The sequence below is a fragment of the Anarhichas minor genome, unplaced genomic scaffold (genome assembly GCF_050575085.1).
Source record: "Anarhichas minor isolate MPS153535 unplaced genomic scaffold, ASM5057508v1 ptg000003l, whole genome shotgun sequence".
Taxonomy (NCBI): domain Eukaryota; kingdom Metazoa; phylum Chordata; class Actinopteri; order Perciformes; family Anarhichadidae; genus Anarhichas; species Anarhichas minor.
In genome coordinates this window covers 12,540,974-12,559,213 of record NW_027466449.1, presented here as the reverse complement: position 1 = coordinate 12,559,213, position 18,240 = coordinate 12,540,974, and the positions used below count along the sequence as shown (strand labels likewise).

The 18,240-nt window shown below is 40.3% G+C and overlaps 1 protein-coding gene across 1 annotated transcript; it reads right to left on the bottom strand.

The window, feature by feature from the left end:
- Positions 1-6,097: 6,097 nt before the first annotated feature.
- Positions 6,098-13,293, bottom strand: LOC142949860 (calcium/calmodulin-dependent protein kinase type 1D-like). The gene is made up of 11 exons (XM_076091713.1): positions 13,136-13,293; positions 9,812-9,937; positions 9,593-9,667; positions 9,353-9,491; positions 8,245-8,368; positions 7,937-8,012; positions 7,494-7,606; positions 7,299-7,377; positions 6,748-6,835; positions 6,258-6,604; positions 6,098-6,162 (listed from the first exon to the last, which is right to left on the bottom strand). The coding sequence occupies exons 1-11, from the start codon at positions 13,219-13,221 to the stop codon at positions 6,105-6,107; spliced, it is 1,311 nt and encodes a 436-aa protein (XP_075947828.1). The 5' UTR covers positions 13,222-13,293; the 3' UTR covers positions 6,098-6,104.
- Positions 13,294-18,240: the final 4,947 nt, after the last annotated feature.

Genomic DNA, 18,240 nt, shown 5'->3' with positions numbered 1-18,240 from the left:
CTTTGATTTACTGTTTAAAAACAAAGTGTTTAAAAAAACTTAAATCAATCTTTCCACTATACACATACAATGTTGTTACTGATAGGCAGATACTCACTTTGAAGCACACCCCAAACTCTCAAGTGTTCGGCCCAGTTAAAGATTCGCAAGCAAACAGACGAGGGCAGATCCTGTGATTTAAACACAAGTGGAGTCCGGTCAACTCCCACAGTGGCGATGGAATGCATATTCATGAGGCTATAGCAATTGCTTTTTGGAGCAGGGCCCTTTTTGGGTAAAAGGTCATGGGTTTCTCGGACAAGAAGTGAAGCAAATATTCCCTCTAGGTGAAACCGTGCATATGACATCACATGAGGTCGATATGTGTTGCAGCAGATGCATCTGAAATACTTTCCATGTTACTGAACATTGAACCACATGAGTCATTGGTTGGTGTTACTTGGCTTGTCGCTGTAAATATTGATCCTCATCAGGAGAGCTTAGTGTCCAATCACAGTATGTGAAACTATGTTAAGCCAGTCCCATTTATTGGCGGGAAAGGCATTGTGATCATGCCGTCTTGAGCTTCTCTGGCTCATGCTCGCTGTCTGACCATAGAGCTGACCATGAAGCAGCGAGAGATGGCAGAGTGTGCCTTTCTCTGAAATTCTCTGACCTTAGACCTCGTCCACTCACTGCAAGAGAGGAGGGAGTGAAGTTGGGCAAGTAAGTTGTGAAATGTGTCTGATCTTTGTCACAGAGTGACAGTGTGATCAAATCTCAGTGAAAATGGCAAACGACCGAAGTCATGAGATGTCTGCATGTCGGTTCAACATCTGCACACCAGATGTTAGAGACACCAAAACAAATCATCCAGTTGGGTTTTAGCCATGCTGTGGCTCAATAAATGATGTGTCAGATTGTCTGTAGGTTTACCACTTTGATTCAGACTGAAATACCTCAACAACTATTGAATGGATTGCCATTTTATACACACATTCATGGTTCCCAAATGACATCTCCCACTAATTTTGGTGATCTCCTTAATTTCCCTCCAGCGCCACCATGACGTTGACATTTAGTTTGTTATTACAATATCTTTACAACCGTTGGGTGGATTATTGTGAAATTTGGTACACACATTCATCGTCCCCTCAGAATGAGTTGTTATAACTTTGGTGATCCTTTGACTTTCCATTTTCCATAACCATCAGGTCAAAAAAAGAAAAGAAAAGACTAGACAAGAAAAGAAAGGAAAAGGAAAGAAAAAAAAACTAAAAATACCCACACAGCTTATAATGTGTCACAGCCCTGCTCTAGAACTGGGACAAACATGGGAGACACAAGGGTATACTTAACAGATAAAGTGATTTATTAACCAAAAGGTAAGTCAAAACAAATGAAACAAATGGATGGGAGAAATCTGTAAACTTAGTAGGGGTTGAATGAGGGAGAATGTGCTGCATGGATGTTGTGGCGTAGAAAACAAGGAGAGAAAACAAAAGCCATGACACAGAGGTATGGGGTAAGAGCAGATCCACCAACCAAAGGACTTCTGCTGCTCAGGCTTACATGTCGCTGATTCATCGCCTATCAGTTCTGCAGATATAAAGTACAGACACAGCATAGGAAACAAACAGAAGGGCTGTCATAGGTGCAATTACTTTTTTGGTGGTTTATTAATCAACATTTGAACTCTTGCTCAGCAGTGACGAAATGCGGAAAAATTCAAGAACGACCTCTCCCTCATTAGTCAGCTTTGGAGTGAAGACTGCTACCGACCAGCACACCGACGGTACTGCTGTCGGACCACAGGGTCCTCTGAAAACTGTGTGTTCTGGGGCTGGTTTGAGCGCCTTTCATGACTCATTCTTTAATTAATCAAGGCAATTGAATGGTATAAGGAGGATAGCACAGCAGACCACATCATAACGTCAAACATGGGTTCCCCAAGACTGATTTCCAATAGTTTTTTTTATTGGGTTTCGGATAAAAGAAAATAACCTCTGATGCAATCAAAAAGAAAGTTAATATATATAGTTAACATTGTACAGCTTAAAATCCATTGAGATTAAAACAGGTGTACAAACTCTCTCATGCTTATTTTAACCATTGACTCTTGACTAAATCTACAAACTCTCTCTCGGTGCTTGAATACGTATAATGCTCTCAACATGCTGCAGGAAATGATTCATTTTGTAAAACAACAACTTGTGGCTGCAGTGTCCTGAGCAAACGCTTTACTGCTACTTTAAATAGTAACTTTAAAACATAAACCTGTTTGGTTACATCTCTTTGTGACGGTTGTCTAATGAAAGACGCTCTGAAGGCATTTTGAGAGCATTTTGGAAACCAGTGCTACATTCTTCTGCTTTATTTATTTATTTTTAACAAAAAGCATTATGTTTGATTGAGGGAATAGTAGCTGGACAACTGCTGATGGTTTTGTTCTATTTGCAGGTGGTATATGCAAAGTCAATACGCTATATTCTAGATATTTATTTGGAGACACCTGTCTATACTTTCCATCAGATGCACAAATAAAAAAAAATGGTATAACTTACCGACTAGATATTAGAGATAGATAGATATTTAATATTCCATTTAACAAAATGCTGAAGATTTCTTCATAAGTGACAGATGTCTCCAATTATACTTGATTTTTGCAAATCTTTCAGCTGTATGCTGCAGTTTTAGGGTGAATTTCTATCACTAACATTTAATTAACAACCTCTACTTCCTTCTATTGGTTGCTCCTCTCCTCTCATGTTAACATATGACTTTTGAACATTGTATAACAGTATTACGGCGAGATGTAATGTTTTTTTCACTTTCAGATTCAAACATCTGTGCACACACCTCACTAATGATCACTCATATAAACACGCTGTAAATATCAGTAATCAGCTTTTATACACACGTTTGCATTAACATAGTTGACTGAAAAAAAGGCCAAAATACAGTATATTGCTGTACGTATTATATAATGGAATAGAAGTGAATATGACTCTGTGAGAGGCCTGATGATAAATCCTTCAGAGGAAGTCTTTGGATGCCCTCTGGTGTCTGATGGAGGAGCTTTGAGCTGCTGACTGTATTTCTGATGTGACTCAGCTGTTTCATCTGCACCATCAAACAGAAATGGTTAATTTATGTGATGACTGTTACTGATACAGTTAATTATCATTCATTGGCGGCAGCCAGAAATCTCGGCCTCTACGGCCCGACGTCCAGAACACCCACAGTACACCTCCCTCAGCTCAGCCGCAAACACACAGTCGTTACGTGATATGAAAAAAACATTCTATAACTACACCATGTTGCCTCCTGCGTGTCAAGAAAATAATCCACGTCTCATTTGAAGTAGATTGAAAGTTGTAGAAATGTAAAGTTCAGTGTGCATTGATGTTGACATGTGAAGATTGTGGTTCACTTGATAAAGGGGTCCTCCTGAAATTCTCAAGCCATTACAGACTAGTTGACTATTAAGTGTGAAACCTCATGTTTTGTTTGTTGTTTAAACCGTATTGTTACTGTACAGCTAAGGAACATAGGACTCTAAGCCCTTTACAGTTGCCTATGCAGGGTTTTCTTGACTATAATGGGTACATGCTAACAAAAAAGACAAGACATCATATGTGATCTATGTTTTACAGACGTTTAGAAGTTACATTGCATTTGTGCTGGACGTCGGTGTCCCTTCAATAGAATTTTTGAGGAAAAATGTGTTTGCCTGAGGCAGCCATGCCCTCATAGTTCTAGGTCTGTACTCATAAGCCAAGTCATCTATAAGGTTGATCCCAATTAAAGGAAAAAAGTTAACGTGATGAAACATGCGTTCATGTTCATTGATATTTGTATACATTCCATTCCATGTTTTATTCTCAATACATTCTCTGAGCTCAGATTCCCATTTATTTTCAAATTGTAAAACAGCTTTACATCAGTTTGCTACTAATTTACTATTAATCGTTCCAATCTGCATCAAAAATATATATTGTTCAATGGTTGCTGTGGAGTCATTTTTTGAAGAAGAAAGAGAGAGAGAGAGAGAGAGAGAGAGAGAGAGAGAGAGAGAGAGAGGACAAACAAAATGGCAGCGAAACTAAAGCAGATTGTGTACAGGCTTTATTTATGAGCATCCCATCATAACACATGGACTAGATCGATATCAAAGCCACTTACAGCTGGAGGGACAGAAACAGGCTCTGAAGCGCGAACCACTCACAGTAAGTGGAGAAACATCTACAACAGCGTACATGAATGACATTTTACATTCCAGCAGTTTGATGGCAGTGATAGATGGAGTTCAGTAAGTTCTGGATATACTTGTGGTATTTACACCGTTAATGATTTGTCAGTTTGAACATGTATGCTTCTTTTTTTTTTGTCTGCATAGCACTATTTCATCATTATCATTTCTATAAAAAGGAAAGAAAACACATTAGAAATAAAAATAAATAAATCAGAACAAACAAATAACACAAAGAAGGTAATAAAGATAAGAAACAACTTTAACCGGATATATTATACCAGTATGGCTTATTTGAAGCAGCAAGCATGCATTGTTTTTCATACATTCTATTGCACTTACAAATTTAGGTTTGCTAAAGTATAGTATTTTACACATGAAGTATAATAATATTGCATTGTGTGTATTCTCTTAAACAACCTGTAACCACAGTCCTAATAAGACTGGACACTGTGCGCTGATGAATTAAACTCTCCCTGATCAAACAGCAGTAAGTGTGATATAAAGCCTTCATGAGATCAGAGGTTCGGGGCTGCTTCACTATGAATGAGTTAGACATTCAGCAGGTGAGTGAACCCATCCCTTGAATACTTGAATTCTGACCTGTCCTGTTTAACTGAAATCTACCCTGTGCATCTGAGTTAAAGTGAGTCTTGTGCATCTGAGTGGTCGTGTGTGTGTGTGTGTGTGTGTATGTGTGTGTGCACCCCGCTCTAACCAAATAGCATATGAATGACAACAATTTGTAGGTCATTTAGCATGCAATAAGAACACATTTCTTACTTTTTGCATGTCATTTGTACGGCATGTAGTCTGTACTGACTGCAATGAAAGCGTATCCGCGTAACTATGAGATGCTGTCAAAAATGGATGTAGTATACAATGCGAGAGGGACTGCTTATGGTGGGTCAAACAAACACAGGACTTCACGGTAGCGACGTGGTGTTAAGTGACATGCAAAAACTAGCATATAAATGACACGCAAAAAGCCAAAAATGCATACTAATGACACGTGGATATGTCTTTCTATTTATACGCCTTCCCATGAGATTGGGTTGGTGTGTGTGTTTGTCAGGAAGCTTCATAGGCACTCTTTCCAGAAAAAACAAAAAGTCCCTCTGCCTGTGTGGACCTCCGTTTGGGTCCGTCAGAGGATCAACCACGTCTCAGTCACAGTACCGGGGGACCTGCTGACACAAAACAGCTGCATGCTGAGTCAGCACAGCAACACTGACCTGCAGAGGGCAGAAACACACTCATGGTGAGACACACAGACACACACACATACACAGCACATTAACAGTCAAACAGTATATTGTCACACAGCATGTAATCAAGGGCCCTGTACACCCACACAGGGAGTTATTGTGGCTGAAGTTGGGAATTATGTGAAGTCACCAAACTCCATGTACTTAAAGAAGGAATAGGCATATTGACATATTGACATTTCACAGTAGGAAAAGCACAGGTTTAAATAATACAATCGATTATTGGCTGAATTCCATTAAGCTGCTTCAGTTTCAGGGTCCGGGTATCGTTCATGCTAGTTCACTGTCACACTGCCATGGAGCCCTCGTTAATGTCACCTGTGCTTCTCCTACTATGACGCAGTCAAAATGCCTGCCTATCATAAAGATGTAATATAATGATTGCTATGTACAATGTATTTGCAAAATATTGTATGTTATAATGCATTTGTACAATGTATGGAAATCGGTTTAATTGATGCATCCTATGATATAATTCCATAGTTCCACGATACTTTGCAACAATTTTTTTAAATGTATGTGTAGCAACACTTAATTTATACGTAAATGTCTTACTTGAACCTACCAAGTAAAATGTTTGTTTCCATGTAAACTTCGTGCAGCATTCACATGACCGAGCAAACTCCCGTCTGTAGAGTCTTGCCGTTACGATTTTTACCATACCTGAAAAAAGAAGAGAGAGATTCTCATCATGTGGCAGTCCTGCTGTGATATCAGAAATAAAAAAATGCATGACATAGGATGAAACTGCTACACACCCGTTGAGGTTGGCGGGCTCTGAGTGGTAGACGTTCTTGCCCTGCTCAGCCATGGTGGGAGCGTGGTGTGAGCCGGCGTGACTCTGAGTGGCCTTCAGTGTGTGATAATGGCTCTTTATTTCAACGGGGCTTGTGGGCAGCGACATGTGAACCGTCTCTTTTACGTTCCCATGGATCTCTGTTTTTGGGTCAAATTTGTCTGGATCGAGACGTCTGTGGTTTTTCTTTGGGGAGGACACGTCGATCACCTTGATGTCTGGGATACTGGCCTTCCTCGGGGCCACCTCTGACTGGGCCAGCTGCAGCTTCTTCATGTGGTTGATAGCTACTGCTGCGTTATAGGCTTGCTGCAAAGTGAACATGTCCAAAAAGAGATCTGAGAGCCATATAGACATAGCTTCACTTAGGTAGGCACCTGATTAAGTTACTATAAACTACAGCTCCTAAATGAGCTTACCACATCAAAGCCAAGAAATCGGCAAGGACTAACCTTCCACTTGGACTTGGCAAAGTTCTTCTGGATCTGAACGCTGACGGAATAGTAAATGTCCTGACTCCGGGCCGTCTTTCCGATAATCCTGGAAAACAGATGACGCAGCGGAGCGCTTGAATATATTTCAAGGTAGGCGTTAATCCTAAACCCATCTGTGGGGATACACTCCTGTATGTCATAACTACTTCTTTAACTTGTTGTGTCACTAAAATGTTATAAATCTAAGGATTATAATACATTTTATTTTGCTGTCCCTAGATATAACTGCTATTTGGGATTAGTGCTGCATAATAAAACAGCAAAATACAACTTTTTTTATACAACTTTCAAGAAAAAAACCAAAAATGTTACTTGTTATTCTAACTATGGTACAGTAGCCAATAGACATTTTACAGTGAAGAGAAAAACCCAACTCTGCTCAAGAAATTCAACTATATTGCAGTTTATATTGTTTAAAAGCATACAATTTAACACTGTATGCTTTTAATTGAATGCGTCATAACCAATATTTGTATCAAAATCCTTCCAGGCTGACGATTTACACTCACCAGGGATGTCGGAGCGCGAGGTCAGTGGAGTAGCGCATGCTTGGATTCTTCTGCATCATGTTACGGATGAAATCTTTAGCTGCAGATCAAAAGGTGACACACACACACACACACACACAAACATTAGGGCTGGGGCTGTACGGTGGAATAAAGCTGCTACAGCAGGCCGTGTACATTATGTCTCCGTGAAATTACCAGATTCAGATATGTCATCCCAGAAAGGCGAGTCAAACTCATACTGCGCCTTCATGATCTTGGAGAACAGCCTTGTCTCACTTTCTTCATAGAAAGGCGGATATCCACAGAGTCTGAAACATAAGCATTTATTATTGCTGGAAAAAGGGGAGCACTGAAGAAATGTTCCACACATGTATATTTGCCAATGTGTGCAGTGAAACAGTATGCATAGTAGATGCTCACTAGGTGGTGCTATGGCTCAATCACTGCATCATTATAATGTATTTAGGTATCCGTGTCATGCTTAACACACACATAACCAGCAGTGGCTTTTAATCTGAAAATCCACTTGAGACCAGGAGCTGATTTACAATCTTGGTAGTCTATTTTTTTTTTTGCTTTCCTCTCTCTGTCTCTGTCTACTGATGTGTGCACACATTTGCCATGACTTTTATACTTACAAGATGTAGGTGATAACTCCAATAGACCAACAGTCCACTGCCTTGCTGTAGGGCTTCTGTGCCAAAACTTCAGGAGCTGAAAGAGTGGAACAAATGTCAAAGCTAGGCCTTTAATAATTAGGCCTGTATGCAGAGAAATACAGATATTACATATCGTAATGCTGTCGTGTTGTCTTAATGTGACACCCCTGTGTGTTATACATTTCTCCGACCTATTTAAACCCCCCCCCCCCCCTCCCCCCTCACTCACATACACTCAGTTAGTGTCCGTACAGTACATCATTCATTAACAAGACATGTCTCCTTACCTACGTATCCTGGGGTGCCACAGGCTGTCGACATGATGTCATTGTTTACCATCTTGGAAAGTCCAAAATCACTGATCATGATTTTGGAGTTCTCCTCCTGGCTGTAGTACAGGAGGTTCTCTGGCTGCAGAGGGACAAAACAAACAGGAGAGCTGTTCACGCATTGATGTCCTCAGTGAAGAGCTTCTTAATGTGTTACTCCGCCTGTGGTCGGACAAATTCTCGAGTATCATTTTCTATAAAAGGACCACTGCTGCAACTGGAGCTGTACCATTTGCAGTTTTGCATTTTGGGAAAAACGCTTTCTTGGCTTTCTTGCCGAAAGTTAGATGAGCTGAACAATACCACTCTCGTTGTCTGTACGGTAAACATACAGCAACAGAGGAATAAATAATCCAGCACATAACCCTGTAAAATGATTAATTTAAAGGTTACATAGCTAATAGTTGCTTGCTGCTATATCAAAGCTCTGCTGCAGGGATAACATATTTTTGTAGGCCAACCCTGGAAGTTAGCAAGGGGTTCCCTCGCCGAGAAGCAAATGTGTTTATTCCATTGGATTTTGGATTATTGCAAAAAATAAGCTTTTGTGGCAAACAAATTTACATGTTTTGTTCAACAAGATAATCTCCACAAATGAACACCACTTTTATGATTTTTGATGAATGAATAAATAGGCAGAAGTAAAAAAAAAAAGCTCACGTTAGGCTATTAACAAACTACACCACAGTCGCATGAGCGCCATTATAACAAGGCTGTAAAGGCAGACTAGTCAGCCTGATGATGTTTTGTAGTCTCATTTAGCCACTTGTTAGCGACCGCTTTTTAAAAGACACTTAAAAGCTTCACAAGAGTGTTATTTACTGACACATTTAATATATCGTAGAACAAACCCCTCCAAAAACACATTGACTTCGAGACAAGGGAACTGGAAGTGCAACAATGCTAACTTATGTCAGGGTTTTAGGACTCTTTCCTGCAGCACTCAACCATTTAATATAAGGTCCTATAACGTGGCTTTATCCCAAAAGTGCACTTGAGTAAAAACGCTTGTACTCATGCTTCAGCCAAAGCAAACGTATGACTTTTTATATTATCTGAATCACACCTTGAGGTCACGGTGCACTATGCCGTTTTCGTGCAGATAGCTAACGGCCTGCAGCACCTGCTGGATCACGCTGCTGGCATCCTTCTCCGAGTACACCCCCCGGTCCAGTATACGGTCAAAGAGCTCCCCGCCTGAAACACTGGTAAGAAGACAACACAAACATCAACATGCGATCTTAAATCCCAGTTTATTTAGGTTACCTGCTCATTTGAATAATCATGTAAAATTGTAATAACTCACAGCTGCATGATGAGATAGTAATGGGTCTGACTTTCATATAAATCCTCCATCCCCACAACATTGTCGTGTTTGATTCTGTTTAGGAAAACAACATTATGGCATTGCTGTCATAATCCCACAACAGAGCTGACATATTTGCAACAGAAACAACCATCCACTGACTGCTTAGAGAATATGAAATGAAAGTCAAAGGTTCGTAAAAATTCACACGCTGATTACCTTCTCAGCACAGTGATCTCATTCTCCAGATTGGGGTCTGTTTTTTGTTTCTTTTTCACGCATTTCATGGCAAACAACTTTCCCGTCTTCTTCTCCTTCACCATGAACACCTCTGAGAACGCCCCCCTGTTCATTAACACACAAACACATTGGAAAATGAGTTATAAATGGTGCAGTTGTTGATCGCTTTGAAACATCACAGAAAGATACAGCAAGTCTCCCCCAGTTGGAGGAAAGGAGTCTGGGACCTGAACACCACAGAGTATTGGCCTCTTGGTGGGTCTACTTTCCATTTTTCCCAGCGAATCAGGGATATTTAGCTTGCTTTCGTTTTTCTATTTTTTCGATGGGTCAAATGTGACTTCATTTATAGAGATAATCTATTTGCAGGGCTGGTAATAATAACCTACATGAAAGGCGTAGGTCCCATTTGTCTGTATGTGTAAATGCTAATAGTTTGACATATTATGAAACACAAATATTGCTCACAGTGAGAGGAACATTTTCATTTCATTCTCACATATCTGTTCAATATGAAGCTGGTGCAAGGAGATGTTAGCTTAGCATTAAAAACATCTGCATCTGTACAAGAACCCAAAGTGTAAAAACGAAAATAGTGTGGGACTATTTCCACCGTAAAAACGTTAGGAGCTACTGAGGTGCGAGTGATTTTGTTACCTTCGAACAGACCAGAAGATTTAATCCCCTCTTAAAGTGTTAAAAATGTCTCCTGTTTTGTTTCTATCATTTCATCGTGTTTTTGCCCCTTTGCAGACTTGCGTCACACAGAGATGCAAACAGACTCAGAATTTCTTGGAGCGCATCAGAATTAAAATAAACACAAGGCAGAAATAGCAATATCAAGGGGTTCAATTAAGGTCTACTGAAGATCTCTGTGGCTTAACTATTCACATGTCAGAGGCTTATTATGGTGCTCTGTGCTGCGTTGTCTGGGAATAGTTGTTCTACCAGGTGGATTAGGTGCTTTATCCCCGACGTAACAGAAACAGTTCCTGGCGGAGAGCTCTGGACTCGAAGGTCTGAAACTGAGCATGTGCGGCAGGGATCCTTGGGAACAACAAGCTGCCAGCGTACAGTACAGAATGGGTCACAGACAGATGTCAAGGGCTGTGGACAGACAGGTCTCAAGACAGCCCTGCCCTCTGCCTATAAGGTGATGATACTGACCCTGAAGGACGAAGGAATGTACTATAATGAGGACCGACACATGCGCCTGCTGGAGGAGCTGAGTACTAATTTAACAGCACAATGTGAAATTATAACAGTTGCCAGTTTAATTTCCCATTGTTCCAATAAGTGTATCTCACATTTAGAAGGCCAGTGTTGCCACACACACACACACACTTATACAAACTGCAGAATGGTGGAGACTCAGGGAGGCAGACAACAAGCTGCCCCCACAGCATCATCACAGCACTTCACATCCCCGTTGCTCAACTGATTTCACCTTGGTTACCACAGCTCATTCTGTTCCTCAGATCTCCTTGAAGATTATTGCTACTCTCAAGAGAAATCGTCAATCAAGCCCTGCACACGAAAGCCAGACAGCATCCTTTTATAAAAAGACAAAAAGGGCAATCAGAAATCACTGGCGAGCTAACTCGAGTGTGTAAATTTGGGAGCTTAAAAGTCAAAATTGTAGATGAGAATGAAATTGCTCTGTGCTTTTTGAGAGTTGCATTGACCCCTGAAGAGACTGTGTGCTGATTGCCTGGAAACCATTCGGATGTTGTTTACACTGTATGACGACAGAGGCCCAATGGGAAAGGTTGTATTTGGTGATATCCTGTCCCTTCTGGATTCTCTTCCTTTTTTTTTTTTGTGATGGAAACAAAATAAATGAGAATGGGCATAACAGCTCAGAGGGTTCAGTCTGTTGACACCTTCAACAGGAATGAAAGCAGTCCAGCAAAATCATTCAGTAGCTCAGGCAGGAACGGTAATCCTTCACCGTGCTTTGGAGTCTCTCTTTTGGTTCCTTGTCTTTAATCTAATTGCAAACTAAAGCATCATTTTGCCTTGAAATTGATTTTGAATACTTAAGATGAGGTGAAATAAACGTATCACAAATAGATCTAAACTTCGTTGCCCACTTTTCCATAACACTCCCAGAGTTGTTTTTCAAAGTGTTTGGGGAAATAAAAGTAATTGCCGCAGACTAATTGGGCCACGTATTATATCATGCACTGTACTCAGGAGGGCCTCGCCTCCTTCACTGTCCAATCACCGCTGAAAGCCTTCCAGCGGCCTCCTCGGCCCTCAGCACAGATATCCGCTCTGTTTTTCCAAAACACGCAGGCAGCATTCACATCTGCACCTTTATTTACTGTGGGCCTCTGATCTACTGTTCTACAGCCACTTGCTGAATACCTCAGAGAACCTGCAGATCATCAGCGTTGACTTCACAGGAATTAGGTCAGCACAAGAAACTGTTAGCTGAGTGTGTGCAGACTATACAGTAACATGCAGCAAAACATCATCTTCATTGTTGTTATTGAAAATAGCTACATGTGAACTGATGAACATCTTTTAGGGCTGCAACTAATGATTGATTGCAGTATTGATTCATCAGTTCATTATTTTCTTGATTCATCGATTGTTTTGCCTATAACATGTAAGAAAAGAATGAAAAATGTCCATCTCAATTATCTAAAGCCAAACGTGATGTCATCATGTTTTATCAGACCAACAGTCAAAACCCACTTTCAGTTTAGCAGACGCAGAGAACCAGCAAAGCCTTTAAAAATGACCTAAATGATGATCAAGTTATCAAAAATGATTATTTTTCTGAAATCTTCTAATCACCTAAATGTTGCAACTCTTGTTTTCTAACCTTTGTGAGAAAGTGAAAATTTAATGTGATTCTCGAGAAAACGATATAAAGTAAAACAAATATTTGTTCTTTTTGTGAATTAACTGCGAGGCTGACTCAAAGCCAGACCAATTAACCCTTTGCAACAGTTAAAGCCTGATGTTGTCTAAGACCTCAGTGAAGTAGGCCTCCCCATGTCAATCCAATCAAACCAGTAATCTGTCCTCCAACTGAAACAGCATGTGCAGAGTGTACTATCACGCCATGTGCAAGTCAAGACACAAGTTGTACTGTGGTGCCTTAATATCACTAAACTAAACATCCAGCACTCGTAAATATTCCCAGAGGTTCTATGAAATACAGGAAGACATTCTACATATATACAAAAACTGAACAGGAAATTAAAGCTAGCTCAGTAAATATTAAGATTTCTTGAATAAACCAATACTTAAATAAACAGTGGTGTCTTACATTGAGTAAAATGTACTTACGATCCCAACTCCTCCATGAAGTCAAAAACCTCCTGGATGTTTTCGGTGACTTTCTTCCAGATGTGTTGCGCCTCTTGACGACCCATTTCTGCAGAAGCTTCAACAGGGATTTCTTTCAGAATTAAGGAGAAAGAGAAGCATAGATGTCAACACTGAAGTTCCACAATGCTCCCGTTTTTATTGTCCAGACCCCCTCGTGATCATAATCATGAACAGAAAGTCCTTTGGGATTATTGAAGAGTCATGATATAGCGGGTGTGAAGGTTGTCTGCTGCGCTGCTCAGACTGTCCGCAGGAGGACGAGCAGAGGAGACAGACATGTGCCGGTGTCTGACTGACAAAAGGTTAGAGCAAGTAATCCGTGCGGTAACTAGCACACAGGAAGGTATGAACGGAGCAGTGCCTGGCCCACACTGTACCAGGGTCAAATGATACTGTATGATGCTGAAGTGTATGAATAAATAATCGATCAGAGATATCAAACAAGGAAGAAAATTGAGGATTTGAGGACAAAAATGTGTACTTCAGTTTAAAATAATTATCAGAAGCTATTGGTAAAGATTATAAAACAAAATGCAATAACACAACTCTGATCATCAGTGATATTCACCTCTTATGTTGAGCAAGATACTTGTCTTTGCTTAGATAATGACCATTTCTTAGGATTAGAAAGAGTGACTTATCTAATGAAACTGAAGGTACTGAGAAGGATTAGGAGCACTATAAGGTTACCCAGTTTGGTTTCCTGCCCTCTTTTCTTATATAAGGGATAAGCAACTCTTGATCTGGAGACCTGACCTTGTTACAGGTATAAATACCAGCGGATAGCTTCCAACAACTTAACTTACGTGCAGAATAAATGTCTTTAACTACAGCCGGTGGAGGAAGTATTCCAATCCTTTACTGAAGTAAAAGTACTAATATCACACTGTAAAAATACTGCAGACTAGAGGGCGTTCCTTAAGCAGCTGTTTCCTGTTCTTTGTAACTGTCCTTTAGTCTGCTCAAACTCTCTAATTGCAGCCTGTAATAAGTAAAAGTCCTGCAGTGAGCAGTATAATTAAATTAAATGTAATTGTAATTGGGATAATGTGCTTAAAGTAAAAGTACCCTTTTGTCCCCTAAGACACTTGAAATAACCATAAGAATCTATGCGCAACAGATGAGGGGAAAACAAATCTGATATCTAAATCTTTGAATCAATCCATCTTTCATTTTTCTTTTGTCCTCGTGCATATGTACATGGACTCCAATATTGCAGTACAATTAATTTAAGACATGCCATTTGCATACTAAGAATTTCAGTGTTGTTTATTCACACACACTGCTGAGCTCTGGGGGTCTACTGTTTTCACGCACACAACAAAAGCTCTTGCGCCTTTTGTCCCCCTGTTGTTCTCATGGCTTCCCTCCGCAGCAGCCTTGTCGCTTCTCTGACCGTTTGAGCAGCTTAAAACATGCAGCAGACTGCAGCTGCATCTGATACACACGCTGCCATGAAGAGAATCCCACTGAATCCTGGAGAACATGTTCAAAACCACAAGCAGTGATTCAGTTTGCGGAGTCAAACCCTGCAGCATTGATTCGCAATGTAATGCAGTTACTATGCCGTTGTTTTTTGAACATCTTTCTACGTTATCTTTATTCTACAGATGAGTCCTATACTGCTCTTCCCCTAGCTGTAGGTTTAAAGTCGAGTCGCGCGTTTTTTGTTTTTTTTAACCTACACTAAAGCACCCTTCAATGAATGGACAATAACAACGCAAATAGATGTGGTAGTAACCGACAGCGGATGGTGCTATGCAGCCCTTCTTTTCTACTCTCATGCTACCAAGTTGGCTGCGGCATCGCGCGGAAAGATCACTCTGCGGCAAAACAGAGAGCGATCAGATATTCAGGGCAAGCTTGCAGCACGCGCAGTTCTGAGCAACAGTATCATACAAGCAAGTTTGGACTCATAATGCTGAATGTGAATGCAAAACAAATCCCGCCAAACTACCCCAAATTACGCACAGAATACGAATTAGGCAGCACTGGCCGTTCTTCTTGGCTGAAAAACTACAGTTACATAAATACAACGAGAGTAGTTTCAGTCCTCCAGATCCAAGTGACTCCCTTCATAAAGAAGAGACTTACCTAGAGACTGCGCGCTTTTGGAGCTCTGCTCGGACTCTCCTGTCAAATGCTCGCAGTGGTCTGGACCGCTTACTTTGTCTGGGACTGTACAAGTACCTGATGTCAAGTCAGAGATTACATCCATGGAGAGAGCCGAGGGGAGGGGCTGCTGACAGTGTTACAGGTGCACATTGAGATTGCAGGTCAGGCTGTTGCTGCTGCTGCTGCTGCTGCTGCAGTCATCTTTCCACGCAGCAACAAGTTTACAGATTCATTCAAAACAGCAACATGTGCACGCGCATGCGCGGCTACGCACACGCGTCACTTTGGCGGGGCCTCTCCACACTGATGGTGGACTCACATTTTGAAATGCGTGGCCAGCAGTGATGATTGTTTTAACAACAGGTTCCACGGTCTTATAAGGTCCTCTTTATACAGGCTTTATGTCTAATGGCTTCATTAATATGGACGTTTATCAATGCATTATGATATTCACAAGTATATCAAATAGAAAGGATGAACAGAATAGGGATTTTCTAAATGATTGATTGCTGATCTAGTTCATTATTTATTACAGTGCTTATAAAAGTACAACATGTTACATGCTTCATGTTTTATTGTTTAAAGTTGAATCAAACTAGATTTAATGTGCCTTTTTTGACACCGATCTACAGAAAAAGATCCTGTAACCCTCATCCCACCAACTTGTGTCCCCTCAAACCCCAAAAGTATACTTTTTGTCATACCTCACAGGTGCTTTATTCTGTCATCCCACACTTATGACTCTGTCAATACATTTATTCCTACGTCATATCATTGTTTCCTGTTTCTGTATGAATTAGTCCTTTTTTGTATAATAATGTTAGATACTAAGTCTCTCTCAGTTGACATGCGTTTAGTGGGAGGGAGAAAGCATGCAGATGCAGTCAGAAGTAACCGATTGCGGCCTAGATCAAATAGAATAGATGGGTCCTAAGTTAAAGTGTCACACACTGTTAGGGGGGGAGGGGCACTCTGTCAATTATTTTTAAGGAGACAGACACAGATGTCCTCATGTGCTCTGTCTATTTTCGTTAAAAAAAACAAGTTAACATTTTGCTATGATGGTTGTTTCATACAGAGTCTATTCTTGAGGTCCCCAGTCAGCAGTCCTTGTATGTTGGTGAGGGTTGAATGACGGTTAGTGACAAAATACTTGTATTTACTTGCAAGAGTTACACTTAGCTAAATACTGTATTTGACTTTCATAGAAGTCCAGATGGTTCAGGTGTGTCCTATCAAAGTGGCTGAATACTTCTGCAAACAACTATTTTGTACTTTATAAGTGGAATTAATAGTCATCTGGTCTTTTTTTCTGTTGATCAGTGTCACAAAGCCTCATCAAATCTCCTCTGAGTCAATTTTGTAAAAAACTTCCAATTCAATTTTAATATTTGTATATTGTAATAGATAACTAGTGATTTATATCAATCATTATAATGTATATCAAGTGTTTGAAATGTTGTATGCATTAATAAACAGTCTGTTTTTTTTACTCAGCAATAAGCAATCATAAAGCATTTTCACAGTAATTCATCCAATCTACAGTTTTATATTCTAGGCCACTCTTTCGGAATAGCTAGACTTTTTTAGAACACAAAAAAATATATATATTAACGGGTTATTAATGATCTATAAAGCATTGGTAAATTATTTATGAAGAAAGCCATCTGTTAAATCTCTTAGACGAGGGGCATGCCTTATTAGAAAGTGGTACAGACAACAGAAATGTGTTTGGAAACTTGTTTCACACCTGGGCCGCAGATGGGGATGACTGCGGCATTAGGCTATAAGCATGTCGCAGTATACAACATGGTCTTCCGAGGCAACCTTTAACAGGCTTATGTATTAAACTGCATCGTGTGCTCATTTCCCCTGCTGCTCATGAAGCCATATACGCAGAGACAGAAGACAGTTGTTCCCCCGTGTGTTTACTGCACACAAAGGACAAGGACACAAAACAAGAATAATTATGCACAAATATTTCTAATTAAAAAGGAACAGCTATGGCAATGCAGGCATATTTTTAAGACAACACAGCTTTTTTTTTTACTGTTATTTCATGTGTCATCAAACGCTGCAGTGTTGATCCCGTGTGATATCTGGCAGGTTCATAGCTTGAAATGCGGCCTACCTTATACTTCTAAGCACGTGCTGTAAATAGAGAGACAGAATATCAATGGCTGGACCGGCTCGTTGTGTTGTCATGTTGATCCTCCATTTCAGGTTTTGGTTTTAGAGCTAGAACGAGTTCATGTGTTTTCCATTCAGGAGAGACGGCGCCGGGCCTGCAGGAAACAGCAACAGCAGCTTCTATAAAGAGCGTGGCAGGTTTGATGTGAATGTTAAACTGTTATTACACAGTTATTACAGGCTGCAATTTGAGTGTTTGAGCAGGACTAAAGAAAAGTTACAAAGAACAGGAAACGGCTGGTCAAAAACAATAATCAAAAACATATACTGTCTATACTGTTACACCCCCAGTTGGGGAGGAAGTATTCCGGTCCTTTACTTAAATAACAGTATTAATTCCTGTAAAAGCACTCTTTTACAAGTAAAACTCCTGCATTGAAAATGTTACTTTTAAATTATTATATATATTAGTATGCAAGTATCATCAGGAAAATGTGTTTGAAGTTACTTAAAGTTGAATGCAGGACTTTTACTTGTATTTTTTTTACATAGTTGTAGCGATACTTTTACTGAAGAACCAGAGTACTTCTTCAGTGTCGTGTCGATACAGATTGATGAAACACTAAACACCAGGCCTGAGTTGTGTAACCTAACGTCACCAACCAGTTTATAAGGGAAAGGATCAGTTTGAACTTTTTAACCCCCTGCTGGTGGGATTAACCACAACTCCAGTGCCTCAGTTCGTGGGGACAAGAGGTTGGCCGGTTCAGGTCCCACACGGACCAAGTATGGAGTGTGGACTGGTATCTTGACAGGAG

What these genes read in the sequence shown, in the direction of transcription:
- LOC142949860 (XM_076091713.1), bottom strand. Translation starts at nt 13,221, where the DNA reads ATGGGTCGTCAAGAGGCGCAACACATCTGGAAGAAAGTCACCGAAAAC. An exon ending in TACTATCTCATCATGCAGCT is followed by an intron (nt 9,492 to 9,592) that starts GTGAGTTATTAC and finishes TCTTCTTACCAG; the next exon opens with TGTTTCAGGCGGGGAGCTCT. An exon ending in GGATGACATATCTGAATCTG is followed by an intron (nt 7,378 to 7,493) that starts GTAATTTCACGG and finishes TTTGATCTGCAG; the next exon opens with CTAAAGATTTCATCCGTAAC.